The 21,704-nt window shown below is 51.3% G+C and overlaps 1 protein-coding gene across 1 annotated transcript in view; it reads left to right on the top strand.

The window, feature by feature from the left end:
• The first annotated feature begins 2,968 nt into the window (after window positions 1–2,968).
• LOC149428451 (transcription factor Sox-6-like) overlaps window positions 2,969–21,704 on the top strand; it is a 108,764-nt gene continuing 90,028 nt past the window's right edge. Inside the window, exon 1 of the mRNA XM_089667390.1 lies at window positions 2,969–3,086. Coding sequence (XP_089523516.1) covers window positions 2,978–3,086 — 109 coding nt within the window. The 5' untranslated portion in view covers window positions 2,969–2,977. The remainder of the gene's footprint in view (window positions 3,087–21,704) is intronic.

Below are 21,704 nucleotides of genomic sequence, written 5' to 3'. Positions count from 1 at the left end.
CCAACAGCAGGACGGACAGGGGCCCGAGATCCAGAGCTAGGACAGTGTAAGCCACAGATATAATGGTTACATGGGAAAGATGGGACAGAACACAGAGAGGGGGGAGAGGAGGAGGGAGAAGAGAGGAGAGGGGGGAGGAGAGGGAGAGAAGAGAGGAGGAAAGGAGAGAAGAGAGGAGAGGAGGAGGGAGACAGAGAAGGAGGTAGAAGAGAGGAGAGGGAGAAAGGAAAGGAGGAGAGAGAGGAAGGAGGGGGGGGGGGGGGAGGAGGAGGAGGAAGAAGAGAGGAGAAGGGGAGAAAAAAGGAGGGGGGGGAGAGGAGGGGTTAATGAGAGGAGGAGGGAGAGGAGAGGAGGAAAAGAGTGAAGTAGGAAGAAGAAAGGAGAGGGGGAGAAGAGAGGAGAGGAGGGGGGAGAGGAGAGGAGGAAAAGAGTGAAGTAGGAAGAAGAAAGGCGAGGAGGGGGGAGAAGAGAGGAGAGGGGGAGAAGAGAGGAGAGGAGAGGGGGGAGAAGAGAGGAGAGGGGGAGAAGAGAGGAGAGGAGGGGGGAGAAGAGAGGAGAGGAGGGGGGAGAAGAGAGGAGAGGAGGGGGGAGAAGAGAAAAGGGGAGGAGGAAGGGGGGCAGGAAGAGAGGAGAGAATGCCCCGCCTCTGTCTGCCCTGCATAGGTAATGAAGGGGGCGGGGCTGTGACACCGTGGTGGATCATTTCTTGGATGTCTCTCAGGGTGGACACAGACGGAACTTTTTCTTCCACCAAATTGAGAAAAACAAAACTCATCTGCCGCCGAACCCCGCCCCCTCCGCGTCTGATTGGCTCGGTTGGGCCTCTCCTGTGCGATATTACATATTGTTGATGGATGATGTTTCTTTGTCACTCGGTAAACATTTTGGAAATTTCGCCGCGTTTTATTTGCCGCAGTTTATTATCCTTTTTTCCTTTCGCTCTGCCGCAGTTAGTCCCATCTGCCGCCGTCCTATCAGGGGCGGGCTCGGCGGGTAACAATGTAACATGTCTTCATTAAGTTTACAGACAATAATAAAATGTCTTGGGGCTGCTGACAGGATCTGTTTGTCTGCGTTTCTGCGTTTTATTCTTTCGGCGGGATTGGTATTCTTGACGCAGCGCGTTCTCTCATTTCTGGCGAATATGGTGGCGCATCAAGTCATAAAGTGTCAGCGAGAGGCGGGAGCCGCTAATGGAGGAAGAAATTAGTTTTATTTCTTGCAATGATGTCGCAGTTTTACTGTAAATCTCACGCCATCTGCGTTATCGCCGAGTATTTAATATTCCGCTTTGATGCCGCCGCCGGCTGTAAAATGTTTGTTATAATGCACAGACTTTTAGGATTTGTTATGGTTTTAAATAAAAAAAAACGAGAGGTGAAAAAAACTGAGAAAAATGGCGCTGCGACTGACATTCGTCATTCTCGCAAAATGCACTAAAAAAAAGTTCCAGAAAACCTAAAGAGGAACTCCAGACAGATACAGGAACCACCAGATATGAGCGCAGCCAGAGCTGAGGAGACGGGTAATAGGGGCAGCCAATCCAAAACCGACATCCCACCAGTCACTGCACTCCAGTTACAATGTACAGTCTGATCACTGGGGGAGGAGACTGAGGAAATGCCGCCTCCTCCTTCTACAAAGTTACAGTGTACAGTCTGATCGCTGGGGGAGGAGACTGAGGAAATGCCGCCTCCTCCTTCTACAAAGTTACAGTGTACAGTCTGATCACTGGGGGAGGGGAGACTGAGGAAATGCCTTCTCCTCCTTCTACAAAGTTACAATGTACAGTCTGATCACTGGGGGAGGAGACTGAGGAAATGCCTCCTCCTCCTTCTACAAAGTTACAATGTACAGTCTGATCACTGGGGGAGGAGACTGAGGAAATGCCGCCTCCTCCTTCTACAAAGTTACAAAGTACAGTCTGATCACTGAGGGAGGGGAGACTGAGGAAATGACTCCTCCTCCTTCTACAAAGTTACAATGTACAGTCTGATCACTGGGGGAGGGGAGACTGAGGAAATGCCTTCTCCTCCTTCTACAAAGTTACAATGTACAGTCTGATCACTGGGGGAGGAGACTGAGGAAATGCCGCCTTCTCCTTCTACAAAGTTACAATGTACAGTCTGATCACTGGGGGAGGGAAGGCTGAGGAAATGCCGCCTCCTCCTTCTACAAAGTTACAATGTACAGTCTGATCACTGGGGGAGGAGACTGAGGAAATGCCTCCTCCTTCTACAAAGTTATAATGTACAGTCTGATCACTGGGGGAGGGGAGACTGAGGAAATGACTCCTCTTCCTTCTACAAAGTTACAATGTACAGTCTGATCACTGGGGGAGGGGAGACTGAGGAAATGGCTCCCTCTCCTTCTACAAAGTTGCAATGTGCAGTCTGATCACTGGGGGAGGGGAGACTGAGGAAATGCTTCCTCCTGCCTGCAGCAGAATGATGACATCATCGCATCCTAGGCACAGTCACTGAACTGGAGCTTTTTTCTTTCTTTGTTTTAGAGAAGTGCTCCGGTGTCTCTATATCCGGAATGTATTGATGGGGGTTTGTTCAGTGACAGGTCGTCTTTAATGCACTGTAAACGTTGGTTGCAGATTCGGGGCCACAGAGAGCCCGGAGTGGTCAGCCAGGAACAGCAAAGCACAATCCCTGTGACTGCACAGAAGGAAGCAGAGCCTGCCTATGTAATGGAGATGTATTGATAACATTGATCAGATGATTATTGATAGAATTGGGATCTATATTTATGTCTGTGTGTTCCTTGCAGGGGGGTGTCTCACCTTTGTCGGGGGGGGGGGGGTAGCAGCTGGTCTGCAGGCTCTGGAGTACAATGCTGAGGTTCCCTTTGATATGTTAATGGGGGCCGATGCGGAATTTCAGAGGGGGGTCTCGGGAGGAGAAGATCTGCCAGGATGGATTTGTTCATTGTCTGATCAGAGTCTTGTGTTCTGCAGGTTCAGGGTCACATGCCTCCCCTCATGATCCCAATCTTTCCACACGACCAGCGGACATTGGCGGCAGCGGCGGCGGCCCAGCAGGGGTTCCTCTTCCCCCCAGGACTGACCTACAAACCAGGTAGGTGTGAAGTGACCCCTGGTGGGGTGGGGTGGGGGGTGTGTGTGAAGTGTGAACTTTGCCTTTCTCTCCATCGGAATATCTGTGAGCGTGTCACTGCCGGGCCCCTCAGAACAAGCAAACCGTGCGCCCCGCTGAATTAGACGCCAACGTACCAAATCACGACCTACGAGATCACATCTTCCAGATCACAAAACTCTTGTCCATAAGCCTCTGAAGGTATCTCCAGCCAGAGCATTTGAGCAGAGAACGGGTTAAACCGACTTCCTGTAGACCCGCTAGGTGGTTCCCTCCCATTTCCTGTGCCGGTGACAACCTGAGTCCAGGACAGGAAGTGAGGAGAAAGTCAGAATTAAAACATTCTTTTTTTGGTGCAGTCAGGAAGCCTAGAACCCCTGTCGGCTTTTCATTGCTGCCTGTGAGATTTGTTTCCTCACTCAGAGATGAAGAATTGGGGTAAAAAATGAAAGCTGCCATGGCTCACTTGCGTCACGAGGTGCAGGACTTTCTGTAGACTCGCTAGATGGTTACCTCCCATTTCCTGTGCCAGTGACAACCTGTGTCCAGGACAGGAAGTGAGGAAAGAGTCAGAATTAAAACATTCTCTTTTTGATGCAGTCAGGAAGCCTAGAACCCCTGTCAGCTTTTCATTGCTGCCTGTGAGATGAAGAATTGGGGTAAAAAATGAAAGCTGCCATGGCTCACTTGCGTCAGGAGGTGCAGGATTTTCTGTAGACCCGCTAGGTGGTTCCCTCCCATTTCCTGTGCCAGTGACAACCTGTGTCCAGGACAGGAAGTGAGGAGAAAGTCAGAATTAAAACATTTTTTTTTGGTGCAGTCAGGAAGCCTAGAACCCCTGTCGGCTTTTCATTGCTGCTTGTGAGATTTTTTTTCCCTCACTCAGAGATGAAGAATTGGGGTAAAAAATGAAAGCTGCCATGGCTCACTTGCGTCAGGAGGTGCAGGACTTTCTGTGGACTCGCTAGATTGTTCCCTCCCATTTCCTGTTCCGGTGACAACCTGTGTCCAGGACAGGAAGTGAGGAGAAAGTCAGAATTAAAACATTCTATTTTTGATGCAGTCAGGAAGCTTAGAACCCCTGTCGGCTTTTCATTGCTGCCTGTGAGATGAAGAATTGGATTAAAAAATGAAAGCTGCCATGGCTCACTTGCATCAGGAGGTGCAGGATTTTCTGTAGACCCACTAGGTGGTTCCCTCCAATTTCCTGTGCCAGTGACAACCTGTGTCCAGGACAGGAAGTGAGGAGAAAGTCAGAATTAAAACATTCTCTTTTTGATGCAGTCAGGAAGCCTAGAACCCCTGTCGGCTTTTCATTGCTGCCTGTGAGATGAAGAATTGGGGTAAAAAATGAAAGCTGCCATGGCTCACTTGCGTCAGGAGGTACAGGCCCCTTTGTACGAAGGCTTATTGAGTCACCTGGAAGAAGCATTGATATGTTGGGTGTCCCGGCTCTTCAACATACTTGTTCCAGGTCACTGAATAGGTGAAGATGACAACTCTGGAACACGCACCTTCAATGGTAGCTTCCCAGGTCCACCCTGGCCGGTCCCTGTGAGCAGAGGACGCAGTTGGTGCTTTCGTATAAAAACCAGAGACAGACTTTTCCTGGGATGGATGACTAGAACAGACCCAAGAAAAACAAGAATAAAGTGCCAAATCAAAGATGAAGAATCCAAATTTGAAGGTCATTTCATTAAAGTGGTCCATTATGTGCCAGACAACGCGTTTCAGGAGACGTCCCCTTCATCAGGGCTTGGAAGGGTAATGAAGGTGGAGGTTGGAGCAGCTGCCGAGAAGCACGCCTATTACCACCATAATATCCATTCTCCTAGTGAATTACTCCCCGAGTCCAACCTCCACCTTCATCGACCTTTCAGGTCCTGATGATGGAGACATCTACTGACTCCCGAAACGCACTGTCTGCAGGTGTAGAACATATTGGACCAATAGGTTCATTCAACTAAAACAGTTTAACATGGTCCTTACATATGCCCATCGTGGTCCATGGATGTCCAATGTGTTTCAGGGGTCAGGAGCTACACCCCTTCATCAGGACTTGAGTCCAACCTCCACCTTCATCATCCCTCCAAGCCCAGATGAAGGGGGCATCTCTTGACCCCCAAAAAGCATTTGCTGCATTTATGGAACGTATTGAACACATATTAGATTCAGTCCACTAAAACAGTTCCAACATGTTCTATACATGTAGACAACGTATTTTGAGGGTCAATGAATGCTGCCCTTCATCAGGACTTGAGTCCAACCTCCACCATCATTATCCCTCCAAGCCCTGAAGGGGGCATCTCCAGACCCCCAAAACACGTTGTCTTCAGGTATGGAACAGTTTGGACAAGCATCAGGTTCGTTCTAAAGCAGTCAAACATGTTCCATACAGGAAGCCAACACGGGGTCAGAAGATTCCAGCTTCACCAGGGCTTGGAAGGTAATGAAGGTGGAGGTTGGAGCAGCTTCTGAGGAGCATGCCTATTCCCACCAAAGGTGGAGTCCCAACTCCACCTTTATCAGCCTTCCAAGCTCCAATGAAAGGGGGATCTCCTGATCCCTAAAAAGCATTTGCTACATTTATGGAACATATTGGACAAATATCAGGTTCATTCCACTAAAACAATCTCAACCTGTTCCATACATGTAGACGATGCGCTTCGAGGGTCGGGAAATGCTCCCGTTCATGGGGGATTGGAAGGGTAATGAAGGTGGAGGTTGTATCCATTTTTTCTACTAAATTACTGGAGTCCACCCTCCACAGGCCTCAATTCAGTGTTCACCGCCCATCTCTGCCAATCCCTCCACAGGCCTCAATTCAGTGTCCTCCACCCCTCTCTGCCAATCCCTCCACTGGCCTCCATTCAGTGTCCTCCACCCCTTTCTGCCAATCCCTCCACTGGCCTCCACTCAGTGTACTCCACCCCTCTCTGCCAATCCCTCCACTGGTCTCCATTCAGTGTCCTCCACCCCTCTCTGCCAATCCCTCCACTGGCCTCCACTCAGTGTACTCCACCCCTCTCTGCCAATCCCTCCACTGGCCTCCACTCAGTGTCCTCCATCCCTCTATGCCAATCCCTCCACTGGCCTCCACTCAGTGTCCTCCATCCCTCTATGCCAATCCCTCCACTGGCCTCCACTCAGTGTCCTCCATCCCTCTATGCCAATCCCTCCACTGGCCTCCACTCAGTGTCCTCCATCCCTCTATGCCAATCCCTCCACTGGCCTCCACTCAGTGTCCTCCACCCCTCTTTGCCAATCCCTCTGCTGGTCTCCACTCACCCAATGAATAAAATGCAAAGTACTAACAACAACGTACAAAGCCAATCCCCAGCTACATCACTAACCTGGTCCAAACATACCAACCAGGCCATTCTCTTCGGTCCTTCCATGGCCTCCTGGAGAAGTCTTGGAGGCGATCATGGTAGGAAGTGCCCGTGTCACTTCCCATGTTCGCCTCCAAGACTTCTCCTGAGCTTCTCCCATCCTCCCTACCCCAATCTGTCCAGCTATCTCCTCATCTATCCACCTTTAGACGATCCCCAAAATCCCTTCTTTTTAAAGAAGCCTATCCTGCTTTTAACTAACGGACTGCGTTTTTACTTCCTCCATCAGCCCCTCCCCCACAGTATCGCTTGAGCCTCCCTCCTAGATTGTAAGCTCCCAGGATCAGGACCCTCTGATTCCTCTTTTACCAAATTGTATTGTCACTGTCATGTCCGCCTTCATTTTGTAAAGTGTTGCGCCAACGGTTGACTCTATAAATTCTGAATAATTCCTCGAAAACAGTCCACCATCTTCCATCCATGTAGCCAACGTGTTTCGGGTGTCAGGAGGTACCGCCTTCATCAGGGCTTGGAAGGGTAATGAAGGTGGAGGCTTGACCGTCTGTGGAGGAGCGCGTGTATTCCCACCATTATATCCATTCTCCTTACTCCCCAACTTCCACCTTCATCAACCTTTCCAGTCCTGACGGAGGTGGCACCTTCATCAACCTTTCCAGTCCTGACGGAGGTGGCACCTTCATCAACCTTTCCAGTCCTGACGGAGGTGGCACCTTCATCAACCTTTCCAGTCCTGACGGAGGTGGCACCTTCATCAACCTTTCCAGTCCTGACGGAGGTGGCACCTTCATCAACCTTTCCAGTCCTGACGGAGGTGGCACCTTCATCAACCTTTCCAGTCCTGACGGAGGTGGCACCTTCATCAACCTTTCCAGTCCTGACGGAGGTGGCACCTTCATCAACCTTTCCAGTCCTGACGGAGGTGGCACCTTCATCAACCTTTCCAGTCCTGACGGAGGTGGCACCTTCATCAACCTTTCCAGTCCTGACGGAGGTGGCACCTTCATCAACCTTTCCAGTCCTGACGGAGGTGGCACCTTCATCAACCTTTCCAGTCCTGACGGAGGTGGCACCTTCATCAACCTTTCCAGTCCTGACGGAGGTGGCACCTTCATCAACCTTTCCAGTCCTGACGGAGGTGGCACCTTCATCAACCTTTCCAGTCCTGACGGAGGTGGCACCTTCATCAACCTTTCCAGTCCTGACGGAGGTGGCACCTTCATCAACCTTTCCAGTCCTGACGGAGGTGGCATCTCCTTCCTCTACAGGTGTGGAAGACATTAGAAAATAGATTCATTCAGCTAAAACGGTCCAACATGGTCCATACATGAGCCCAACGAGTTTCGAGGGTCAAGAAATGCTCCCCTTCATCAGGGTGGAAGGTGGACCAGTGTGTGGAGGAGTTTGCCTCTTCTGACCAATCAATTCTCCTACTAAAGTCCAACCTCCGTCTTCATTGTCCTTTCCTGATGACGGGGATCTCCTGACCCGGGAAATACGTTGTCTACATATATGGAACATATGGACTGTTGGGCGGGGGGGACACCGATTTTGGGATCCAGGCACCTGGCACCGAAGAGATATTTATGGCAGCACTTCCCCCGAATGACTGGCTCATTGGTCACATCTGATCTCAGATAAGGACCCGGACCTCACAGGTCACCAATAAGGACCCAGAACTCACAGATCTCCGATAAGGACCCGGACCTCGCAGATCTCCAATAAGGACCCAGAACTCACAGATCTCCGATAAGGACCCGGACCTCGCAGATCTCCAATAAGGACCCAGAACTCACAGATCTCCGATAAGGACCCGGACCTCGTAGATCTCCAATAAGGACCCGGACCTCGCAGATCTCCAATAAGGACCCAGAACTCACAGATCTCCGATAAGGACCCGGACCTCACAGATCTCCGATAAGGACCCGGACCTCACAGATCTCCAATAAGGACCCGAACCCCGCAGATCTCCAATAAGGACTCAGACCTCACAGATCTCCGATAAGGACCCGGACCCCACAGATCTCCAATAAGGACCCGGACCTCAAAGATCTCCGATAAGGACCCGGACCCCGCAGATCTCCGATAAGGACCCGGACCCCGCAGATCTCCAATAAGGACCCAGACCCCACAGATCTCCGATAAGGACCCGAACCCCACAGATCTCCAATAAGGACTCAGACCTCGCAGATCTCCGATAAGGACTCAGACCCCGCAGATCTCTGATAAGGACTCGGACCTCGCAGATCTCCGATAAGGACCCGGACCCCACAGATCTCCAATAAGGACCCGGACCTCGCAGATCTCCAATAAGGACCCGGACCTCGCAGATCTCCAATAAGGACCCAGAACTCACAGATCTCCAATAAGGACCCGGACCTCGCAGATCTCCAATAAGGACCCGGACCTCGCAGATCTCCAATAAGGACCCGAACCCCGCAGATCTCCAATAAGGACTCAGACCTCATAGATCTCCGATAAGGACCTGGACCCCACAGATCTCCAATAAGGACCCGGACCTCAAAGATCTCCGATAAGGACCCGGACCCCACAGATCTCCGATAAGGACTCGGACCCCACAGATCTCCAATAAGGACCCGGACCTCGCAGATCTCCAATGAGGACTCAGACCTCGCAGATCTCCGATAAGGACCCGGACCTCACAGATCTCCAATAAGGACCCGAACCCCGCAGATCTCCAATAAGGACTCAGACCTCACAGATGTCCGATAAGGACCCGGACCCCGCAGATCTCCAATAAGGACTTGGACCTCACAGATCTCCGATAAGGACCCGGACCCCACAGATCTCCAATAAGGACTCAGACCTCACAGATCTCCGATAAGGACCCGTACCCCACAGATCTCCAATAAGGACCCGGACCCCGCAGATCTCCGATAAGGACTCAGACCCCACAGGTCTCAGATACGGATCTGGACCTCATGGATCTCTGATAAGGACCCGAACCCCGCAGATCTCTGATAAGGACCCGTACCTCTCAGATCTCCGATAAGGACCCGAACCCCGCAGATCTCTGATAAGGATCCGGACCTCACAGGTCTCAGATACGGATCTGGACCTCACAGGTCACCAATAAGGACTCAGACTCCGCAGATCTCCGATAAGGACTCAGACCTCACAGGTCTCCGATACAGATCTGGACCTCATGGATCTCCGATAAGGACCCGGACCCCGCAGATCTCCGATAAGAACCCGGACCTCACATGTCTCCAATAAGGACCCGGACCCCTCAGATCTCTGATAAGGACCCGGACCTCACATGCTTCACATAAATACCCGGACCTCACGGATCTCAGATACGGATCTGGACCTCACAGATCTCCAATAAGGACCCGTACCTCACAGATGTCCGATAAGGACCCGGACCCCACAGATCTCTGATAAGGACCCGAACCCCGCAGATCTCTGATAAGAACCCGGACCTCGCAGGTCTCCAATAAGGACCCGGACTCCACAGATCTCCGATAAGGACCCGGACCTGGCAGGTCTCCCCCCTCCATCCCCACTCTGGTTCCCCTTCAGAGCTGACACTTCAGTTATGTGCAGATTGATAATACGGAGTGCCTCCTCTGCCATCATCCAACACTCGCCGCATGCTGAAAGTTCCATGAGATTTTGGATTCTCCCTCAAACCTCTCCACCTCGCGGTGATTAGCCGATTCTCCGCAGAATATCTCACCTTTAATTAGATCAAAGAAATAATAAAATGCAGCGAAACGTAATTAACGAATTTGACATCAAAATCTCTCCTTCTGATTCGCCGTCTTCTGCTAACGACTTGCAGCGTCGCCTTCATTTTCAATTCAGATTTGTAACAAGTTACCTGCGAGATGACAGATTCACCGCATGTGCCGCCGGTGACATCCACTTCCTGTGTGAGCTGCTGCAAAGATCTGCAGAGCATCGCTCCATCCTACCTACCACCCTGGACAGATCCATATTGATATATTGTGCAGGTTATTCCATCACTGACCTCTCTACAGATCTGCAGAGCATTGCACCGTCCTATCTCCTGACATCCATATGGATATATTCTGCAGATTATTCCATCACTGATCTCTCTGGAGATCTGCAGAGCATTGCACCGTCCCATTCCTCCTCCTGACAGATCCATATTGATATATTCTACAGATTATCCCATCACTGACCTCTTTACAGATCTGCAGAGCATTGCACCGTTCCATCTCCTGACAGATCCATATCGATATATTCTGCAGATTATTCCATCACTGACCTCTGTACAGATCTGCAGAGCATTGCACCGTCCTATCTCTTGACAGATCCATATTGATACATTCTGCAGATTATTCCATCACTGACCTCTCTACAGATCTGCAGAGCATTGCACCGTTCCATCTCCTGACAGATCCATATCGATATATTCTGCAGATTATTCCATCACTGACCTCTCTACAGATCTGCAGAGCATTGCACCGTCCTATCTCCTGACAGATCCATATCGATATATTCTGCAGATTATTCCATCACTGACCTCTGTACAGATCTGCAGAGCATTGCACCGTCCTATCTCCTGACAGATCCGTATTGATATATTCCGCAGATTATCCCATCACTGACCTCTCTAGATATCTGCAGAGCATTGCACCGTCCTATCTCTTGACAGATCCATATTGATATATTCCACAGATTATCCCATCACTGATCGCTTTAGAGATCTGCAGAGCATTGCACCGTCCCATCCCCCTCCTGACAGATCCATATTGATATATTCCGCAGGTTATCCCATCACTGATCTCTCTAGAGATCTGCAGAGCATTCGACCTACTCCTTGGACAAATCTATACTGATATATTCTGCAGATTATCCCATCACTGACCTTTCTAGAGATCTGCAGAACATCGCTCCATCCCATCCCCCTCCTGACAGATCCATATTGATATATTCTGCAGATTATCCCATCACTGATCTCTCTGGAGATCTGCAGAGCATTGCACCGTCCCATCCCCCCTCCTGACAGATCCATATTGATATATTCTGCAGGTTATCCCATCACTGACTTCTCTAGAGATCTGCAGAGCATTGCACCGTCCCATCCCCCCTCCTGACAGATCCATATTGATATATTCTGCAGATTATCCCATCACTGACCTTTCTAGAGATCTGCAGAGCATTGCACCATCCCATCCCCCCTCCTGACAGATCCATATTGATATATTCTGCAGGTTATCCCATCACTGACTTCTCTAGAGATCTGCAGAGCATTGCACCGTCCCATCCCCCCTCCTGACAGATCCATATTGATATATTCTGCAGATTATTCCATCACTGACCTCTCTACAGATCTGCAGAGTATTGCACCGTCCTATCTCCTGACAGATCCATATCGATATATTCTGCAGATTATTCCATCACTGACCTCTCTACAGATCTGCAGAGCATTGCACCGTCCTATCTCCTGACAGATCCGTATTGATGTATTCCGCAGATTATCCCATCACTGACCTCTCTAGATATCTGCAGAGCATTGCACCGTCCTATCTCCTGACAGATCCATATTGATATATTCCACAGATTATCCCATCACTGATCGCTTTAGAGATCTGCAGAGCATTGCACCGTCCCATCCCCCACCTGACCGTTCCATATTGATATATTCTGCAGGTTATCCCATCACTGATCTCTCTAGAGAGCTGCAGAGCATTGCACCATCCCATCCCCCTCCTGACAGATCCATATTGATATATTCCGCAGGTTATCCCATCACTGATCTCTCTAGAGATCTGCAGAGCATTCGACCTACTCCTTGGACAAATCTATACTGATATATTCTGCAGATTATCCCATCACTGACCTTTCTAGAGATCTGCAGAGCATTGCACCATCCCATCCCCCTCCTGACAGATCCATATTGATATATTCTGCAGATTATCCCATCACTGACCTTTCCAGAGATCTGCAGAGCATTGCACCATCCCATCCCCCTCCTGACAGATCCATATTGATATATTCTGTAGATTATCCCATCACTGATCTCTCTGGAGATCTGCAGAGCATTGCACCGTCCCATCCCCCCTCCTGACAGATCCATATTGATATATTCTGCAGGTTATCCCATCACTGACTTCTCTAGAGATCTGCAGAGCATTGCACCGTCCCATCCCCCTCCTGACAGATCCATATTGATATATTCCGCAGGTTATCCCATCACTGATCTCTCTAGAGATCTGCAGAGCATTGCACCATCCCATCCCCCCTCCTGACAGATCCATATTGATATATTCTGCAGATTATCCCATCACTGATCTCTCTAGAGATCTGCAGAGCATTCGACCTACTCCTTGGACAAATCTATACTGATATATTCTGCAGATTATCCCATCACTGACCTTTCTAGAGATCTGCAGAGCATTGCACCATCCCATCCCCCTCCTGACAGATCCATGTTGACATATTCTGCAGAATATTCCATCACTGATCTCTCTGGAGATCTGCAGAACATCGCTCCATCCCATCCCCCTCCTGACAGATCCATATTGATATATTCTGTAGATTATCCCATCACTGATCTCTCTGGAGATCTGCAGAGCATTGCACCGTCCCATCCCCCCTCCTGACAGATCCATATTGATATATTCTGCAGGTTATCCCATCACTGACTTCTCTAGAGATCTGCAGAGCATTGCACCGTCCCATCCCCCCTCCTGACAGATCCATATTGATATATTCTGCAGATTATCCCATCACTGATCTCTCTGCAGAGCATCGCTCCATGCTAAGGGGAAGACATTTTGGGATTCGGAACGCCTGAACACATTTGTATTAAATTTCTGGTTGAATTTTTTTCTGAAGTTTTTCTTTTTTTCACTTTTAAACTTTTCCCGTCAAACTTTCTAAACTTCACAAACAGGTAAAAGATAAAGCGGGAGTCCCAGCACAGCGCCGATTGCGCCCAGGCCGGTGAATTAGCGGCGTCTCTCCGCCGACGGGCGAGGCGCGGGGAAACACGGAGGAGAAATATTGTCGGCGTCAAGAATTTATTGTTGGTTTAGCGCGATGAAGGCCGTAAAAGGCAGAAATAAAGGCGGAATATCAGCATGGAGGACGTGTTTTATTCATGAGCCGCAATCAAACATTCTTCTATAAATATTACATTATGTGGAGACAAATAATCGCGGCGTCCATGTTATCACAGAAATCGCGTCCCAATAAATTGCTGCAAGACACGAGCCGCCCCCCCCCCCCTCCTCTAATTGGACGGGACCATCACCTGTGTCGTGCGCAACAAAGAATCGCCGCAAAAAGTCAAAAGTTTAATTGGAATAAAACGCAGAGACAATAAACACCGACGTCTGCCTGACGGCCGGCGATACGCCGCGAGACGGGAGATTGATGAATACGTGGCGATGTAAATTGGCGGGATACGGCGTTACGTGGCAGATGGTTCCTGCTAATGAATGGCGACGGTGCGGTGACACCGTATTGTCACTCTGCGCAGGAATGTGCCGGAACAATGAGCGCCGTTATGAAGGGATTCATCTTTGGTCCTGACAGCGGCGACCGGCACAATCGGCGGCGAATAATTAGAATCCGACATGTCAGAGGAAGATCCGAAACTGAACGCAACGTCCAAAAATCTCCCAAGTTTGTGATTTGACAAATATTAGATTTTTCTACTAAATAAATTACATATATAGACCCTCAGTCTCTGTACAGAGGAGCTTACGCTCTAATGTCCCCTCCCCCACAGTCCCATCAGTCTCTGTACAGAGGAGCTTACGCTCTAATGTCCCCTCTTCCACAGTCCCATCAGTCTCTGTACCAGAGGAGCTTACACTCTAATGTCCCCTCCCCCACAGTCACATCAGTCTCTGCACCAGAGGAGCTTACACTCTAATGTCCCCTCCCCCACAGTCCCATCAGTCTCTGTACAGAGGAGCTTACACTCTAATGTCCCCTCCCCCACAGTCACATCAGTCTCTGTACAGAGGAGCTTACGCTCTAATGTCCCCTCCCCCACAGTCCCATCAGTCTCTGTACCAGAGGAGCTTACGCTCTAATGTCCCCTCCCCCACAGTCCCATCAGTCTCTGTACAGAGGAGCTTAAGCTCTAATGCCCCCTCCCCCACAGTCACATCAGTCTCTGTACAGAGGAGCTTACACTCTAATGTCCCCTCCCCCACAGTCCCATCAGTCTCTGTACAGAGGAGCTTACACTCTAATATCCCCTCCCCCACAGTCACATCAGTCTCTGTACAGAGGAGCTTACGCTCTAATGTCCCCTCTTCCACAGTCCCATCAGTCTCTGTACCAGAGGAGCTTACACTCTAATGTCCCCTCCGCCCACAGTCACATCAGTCTCTGTACCAGAGGAGCTTACACTCTAATGTCCCCTCCCCCACAGTCCCATCAGTCTCTGTACCAGAGGAGCTTACGCTCTAATGTCCCCTCTTCCACAGTCCCATCAGTCTCTGTACCAGAGGAGCTTACACTCTAATGTCCCCTCCCCCACAGTCCCATCAGTCTCTGTACAGAGGAGCTTACACTCTAATGTCCCCTCCCCCACAGTCCCATCAGTCTCTGTACCAGAGGAGCTTACACTCTAATGTCCCCTCCCCCACAGTCCCATCAGTCTCTGTACCAGAGGAGCTCACACTCTAATGTCCCCTCCCCCCACAGTCCCATCAGTCTCTGTACAGAGGAGCTTACGCTCTAATGTCCCCTCCCCCACAGTCCCATCAGTCTCTGTACAGAGGAGCTTACGCTCTAATGTCCCCTCCCCCGCAGTCACACACTATGATACATGTATATAGCTCTGACATATACGGCGGCGCAGTACAGAGATCACTGAGTCAGTACGCTGTGCGGTGAGCTGCACTGTTCTCGGTTCTGTTCGGCAGCTCTGCTGGTCCCTCCCCCATACATTGGTGGTGTTTGGCAGTCTGCGCTCTTGCGTTGTCCCGCGTGGTCGGTCAGTTCAGGTCTTCCTCCCCGGAGATGATGGGGGAAGGAATGGCGGCAGGTCGGGACTCGTCTTCCTCCAGATATGAAAGGAATCGCTCAGCAGAGACTCTCGGATCCGATACAAATGTGAGAAACGAAAATGCTGCGACATGTCAGCTGACGGCGAGCCAAGATTCTCGGGAGCGCTAACCCTTCGTGTTCCTCTGCGTTGGGCCATCAGACCGCGACGGACGCGGTTATGGAAGACGGACATTCAGATTATCGCCGCTGCGCTTCGTGGGAGGGACTCATTCACATCCGAGGAACGCAACGCGGCGATTCTTTTGTGCGATTTGTTTCACCCCACAGTGATAGCATTCACTTAAACCAGCTGCCCTGCGCACGAAAAACGCGCCAAAGTAGCTCCTGTACCCATTTTTGCCGCTGACTTTGGCTCATTTTTTAACACAACGCGTTTTGCCGCGCGTCCGGGGTGACGTTAAGGACGAATGGCATCCAATCGCACATTGCGTGTCCGTTTCTGCACTTCGGGGCCTAAACCCGGATTCTGGAATGATCACCCAACCAGGGGCGGACTGACAACTCATGGGGCCCCCGGGCAATAGGGAATCATGGGGCCCCTGTGTCTTCACCCACAGCCAAAAAAAGCCTATGAAAAAGCCAATTAAAGGTACCAGGGGCATCTCATGGGGCCCCTTACTGACCCCGGGCCCTCGGGCAGTGCCTGAGTTTCCAAATGGTCAGTCCACCCCTGCACCCAACCCCCCTACAATGCCATTATGTGATTGTCAGGAGTGACAGCGATCAGGTGAGCAGCCGTGTCCCCGGTGGGAGATTTGTCATCACTTCCTGTCCAGGTGACCACACAGGAAATCCCCCTGACTGGCAGTAAGCACTGAAATCTCGGCTCTCACCCTCTCCCGCTCCGTCCAGAAAGAGAGTTTTATCCAAAGTGGTTTTTCTGAGTTTTAGGTTTTCAGCGCTTGCTGCCAGTCAGGGGGATTTCCTGTGTGGTCACCTGGACAGGAAGTGATGATAAATCTCCCAGTGGGGACACAGTATTCCCACCATCCGGAGTGCAGGTCTCCCGGGAATAGATGACATTTCTAGATAGGAGTGACATAGCAGAAGGTGTGTGCGAAGCCTCTGATGGAAGCTGTCACTCTCTGACTCCCACTGCTGCCCGGGATTTAGCCTGCATCTCAGAACGGCAGCTTCCATCAGACACTTCCCTGAGTGTCTCCTTACCTCTGTCCTGGGCAGACGAGTCCCCGCTGAGGGAAACAGACAAATCCCCGCACAGAGGAAGGCCGGGATTGGACAGTTCGCTTCAATCCTCGTCTGTGGGCTGAGTCTGGAGGGTCGGGACTTCACTGGCTGCTTGCTTGTTAAGGCCAGTGATTCAGAAAGGTCATCCATGGCCGCCTCTGCACCCCTCTCAGTGCAGGTCTCCTTTAAGGGGGGGACTCTGATAGGGACCCTGTTGTAAAGGGGGGCTCTAATGAGGACCCAGATATACGGAGGGCTCTAATGGGGACCTGGAGGTAAGAGGGACTCTGATGGGGCCCCTGATATAAGAAGGGGCTCTGATGGGCACCAGGATGTAAGGGGGACTCTGATGGAGTCCCTGATATAAGGGTGACTCTGATGGGGACCCAGGTATAAGGGGGACTTTGTTGGGGACCCAGATATGAGGGGGACTCTGTTGGGGACCCTAACGTAAGGAGGGACTCTGACATAATGGGGGAGATTCTGATTTAATGAGAACTCTATAAGGGGGAGTCTGATGAGGCCCCGATGTAAGGGTGACTCTGATGGGGCCCTGATGTAAGGGTGACCCTGATAGGGCCCCTGATGTAAGGTGGAGTCTGATGGGGCTCCTGATGTAAGGGGGACTCTGATGGGGCCCCTGATGTAAGGGGGACTCTGATGGTGACCCTGATATTAGGGGGACTCTGAAGGGAACCTGGATGTAAGGAGGGACTGATATAATGGGGGAGACTCTGATTTAATGGGGACTCTATCCTGTTAAAAGGGCACTCTGATGGGGACCCAGAAATAACGAGGCTCTGGTGGAGCCCCTGATATAAGGAGGTACTCTGATTTAATGGGAACTCTGTCCTGTTAAAAGGGGACTCTGATGGGGACTCAGATATAAGAGGGACTCTGAGGGGACCCAGATATAAGAAGGACTCTGGTGGAGACCCAGATATAAGAGGGACTCTGATGGGGATCCAGATATAAAGGGAGGACTCTGATGGGGATCCAGATATTAGGGGGACTCTGATAGGGACTCTGATATAAGGAGGACTCTGGTGTGGACCCAGATATTAGGGGGACTCTGGTGTGGACCCAGATATAAGGGGGACTCTGGTGTGGACCCAGATATAAAGGGAGGACTCTGGTGGGACCCAGATATAAAGGGAGGACTCTGGTGGGACCCAGATATAAAGGGAGGACTCTGGTGGGACCCTGGATGTAATGGGGACTCCCCTCTCAGCGTGGGTCCCCTTTAAATCCCGATCGGAGGCGGGGTGGCGAAGAGGCGACACATTAGGAGCGGGAGAAGTGGTTGTTGCGGGAGGTCGATCTATACATAGCAGACATAATGGGCCCCTCGGCCCCAACAAAGGGGCCCCATTAACAATTCAATTAATAATACATTAGCGGTCCATTTAATGAATAATCCGCGGCGGCGCCGTCCTCATTGGAACGTTTTTATCTCGCGCCAATTTCCATCCATTATTTCCCGCCGACTAATTGTGTGTTTTGTGCCGCGTCGCGGCGGATCGCGCCTTGTTGGGAAACAATGACAGCCGTAATGGCGGCACGCGGGGGATAAAAGCCGCGGCGGACGGCGACAATTAAATTAAACTCCCATATTTCTGTCTTTACGACGCCATAAACCCCCCCTGAGTGGACTCGGCGCAGGAAAGATAACGACCTTCACCATTTACTCGTCTGACACAAACGTTCGACGCCCTTCGCTGACCGGGACACGCCCCCCGCGCTTTTCTTTAATTGCTTTCACTATTAAATCTCTCGCTTCGCACAATCCGAGCGGATTAATCAACGCCGGACAAAGGGGCTTAGAGGGGGATTAGACCCGCCGCAGACGTCAGATCCATCTCCGTCGTCCCCTCCGTGCGCTCTAGAAACACCGATCGTCCAAACCATGGGGCGCGGTAGGCGGGGCCGATCGACCGTACAGCGCTCTCAGTAGGGCGCCAAACCCAAACCTGGGAGGACGCGGCTTTAGATTTTACATTTTGGGGGCAGTAAATGATCGGTCGCAGTAGTTCTGGGTCGTGAACTCGATAAGGGGGAGTCTGATGGGGCCCCAATGTAAGGGGGAGTATGATGGGGCTCCTGATCTAAAGGGGGACTCTGATTGGGCCCCTGATGTAAGGGGAAGTCTGATGGGACCCCAATGTAAGGGTGACTCTGATAGGGGCCCTGATGTAAGGGGGAGTATGATGGGGCTCCTGATCTAAAGGGGACTCTGATGGTGCCCTTGATATAAGGGTGACTCTGATAGGGCCCCTGATGTAAGGGTGACTCTGATAGGGCCCCTGATGTAAGGGTGACTCTGATAGGGCCCCTGATGTAAGGGTGACTCTGATAGGGCCCCTGATGTAAGGGTGACTCTGATGGGGCTCCTGATGTAAGGGTGACTCTCATAGGGCCCCTGATGTAAGGGTGACTCTGATAGGGCCACTGATGTAAGGTGGAGCATGATGGGGCTCCTGATGTAAGGAAAAGTCTGATGGGGCCCCGATTTAAGGGTGACTCTAATAGGGCCCCTGATGTAAGGGGGAGTCTGATGGGGCCCCAATGTAAAGGTGACTCTGATAGGGCCCCTGATGTAAGGTGGAGTATGATGGGGCTCCTGATGTAAAGGGGACTCTGATGGGGCCCCTGATGATGGTCGATGGGCCCCACGCCAACGGCGTCCCATGGTTTGGACGATCGGCGTTACTAGAGTCCAAGTTCACACAACAGCAAGGCTCACGATAGAACCCCGATGCGTTTCAGGGGCCCAATGCTCCTTCATCAGGGCCACATGACAGAAATGACTTCCATACATTTTAGGATGAAGAATTGTTTTGTAGACTTTTATTTTATCATTTATCTTTCACTTTGTATCAAAAAACCCCAAAATCGCTACAAAACCCCCAGCGGGGTTACGGCGCGGAAAAGTCGGGCGAGAATCGCTCTAACGTTCCTCCAGATGAAGCATCTACGCCCATCGAGAGGGAGAAGCCCCCTTTATGAAGAAGGGACCGCCCCCTGCTCTGCGGGACCCCAAAGGACGGCTGGTGGGGCTAAAAAAATAAAGACGCCCCAGCGCAGCGCTGAACGGACGCCGGCCCCGCCCAGAGCCGCCATCACAGCTGTACATTGTAGCTTTGTAGAAGGAGGAGGAGTCATTTCCTCAGTCTCCCCTCCCCCAGTGATCAGACTGTACATTGTAACTTTGCAGCAGGTCACAAGGCGAGGTCCTCCCTGTCCCGGGTGTCAGTTGTCGGTCAGATTTCATCTCCCAGAAACATGAATTTCCTCGTCAGTCATTTTTCGGATATAAATTGTTCACAGAAGAGCTCCGCCTCCGTTCACAGAAGAGCTCCGCCTCTGTTCACAGAAGAGCTCCGCCTCCGTTCACAGAAGAGCCCCGCCTCCACGCGAACGCAGCGCAGGGCGCGGTGCCATAAATAAGGAGACTGATAGAGAATTCAGAGAATTGAAGTTCAGCAGCTGGAGAGCCGCAGGCAGAATCTTCCGGAGGAATGGAGATATTAACCCTTTACCTGAAGGAGAGGAGAGCCATGACCTACAATGCCGCTCCCCAGAGTCCGTGCAAGGACAGTGACACCCTGATACTTGGGGGTGCAGAACAATGACACCCTGACACTTGGGGGTGCAGAACAATGACACCCTGACACTTGGGGGTGCAGAACAATGACACCCTGACACTTGGGGGACCCAGAACAATGACACCCTGACAGTTGGGGGTGCAGAACAATGACACCCTGACACCTAAGGGTTCTAGAACAATGACACCCTGACACTTGGGGGTCCAGAACAATGACACCCTGACACTTGGGGGGTCCCAGAACAATGACCCCCTGACACTTGGGGGTCCCAGAACAATGACACCCTGACACTTGGGGATCCCAGAACAATGACACCCTGACACTTGGGGGGTCCCAGAACAATGACACCCTGACACTTGGGGCTCCCAGAACAATGACACACTGATACTTGGGGGTCCAGAACAATGACACCCTGATATTTAGGGGTGCAGAATAATGACACCCTGACACTTGGGGGTCCCAGAACAATGACACCCTGACACTTGGGGGTCCCAGAACAATGACACCCTGATACTTGGGGTCCCAGAACAATGACACCCTGACACTTGGGGGTCCCAGAACAATGACACACTGACACTTGGGGTCCCAGAACAATGACACCCTGACACTTGGGGATCCCAGAACAATGACACCCTGACACTTGGGGATCCCAGAACAATGACACCCTGACACTTGGGGGTCCCAGAACAATGACACCCTGACACTTGGGGATCCCAGAACAATGACACCCTGACACTTGGGGGTCCCAGAACAATGACACCCTGACACTTGGGGATCCCAGAACAATGACACCCTGACACTTGGGGGTCCAGAACAATGACACCCTGACACTTGGGGGTCCCAGAACAATGACACCCTGACACTTGGGAGTCCAGAACAATAACACCCTGACACTTGGGGTCCCAGAACAATGACACCCTGACACTTGGGGGTCCAGAACAATGACACCCTGACACTTGGGGATCCAGAACAATGACACCCTGACACTTGGGGATCCCAGACCAATGACACCCTGACACTTGGGGATCCCAGAACAATGACACCCTGATACTTGGGGGTCCCAGAACAATGACACGCTGACACTTGGGGATCCCAGAACAATGACACCCTGATACTTGGGGGTCCCAGAACAATGACACCCTGCCACTTGGGGGTCCAGATCAATGACACCCTGATACTTGGGGATCCCAGAACAATGACTCCCTGACACTTGAGGATCCCAGACCAATGACACCCTGACACTTGGGGTCCCAGAAGAATGACACCCTGACACTTGGGGGTCCCAGAACAATGACACCCTGACACTTGGGGGTCCCAGAAGAATGACACCCTGACACTTGGGGGTCCCAGAACAATGACACCCTGACACTTGGGGTTCCCAGAACAATGACACCCTGACACCTGGGGGTCCAGACCAATGACACCCTGCCACT

The sequence above is a fragment of the Staurois parvus genome, unplaced genomic scaffold (assembly GCF_062004578.1).
Source record: "Staurois parvus isolate SC_StPar_1 unplaced genomic scaffold, SC_StPar_1.0 ptg003236l, whole genome shotgun sequence".
Classification (NCBI taxonomy): domain Eukaryota; kingdom Metazoa; phylum Chordata; class Amphibia; order Anura; family Ranidae; genus Staurois; species Staurois parvus.
This window is presented reverse-complemented; position numbering and strand designations above follow the sequence as displayed.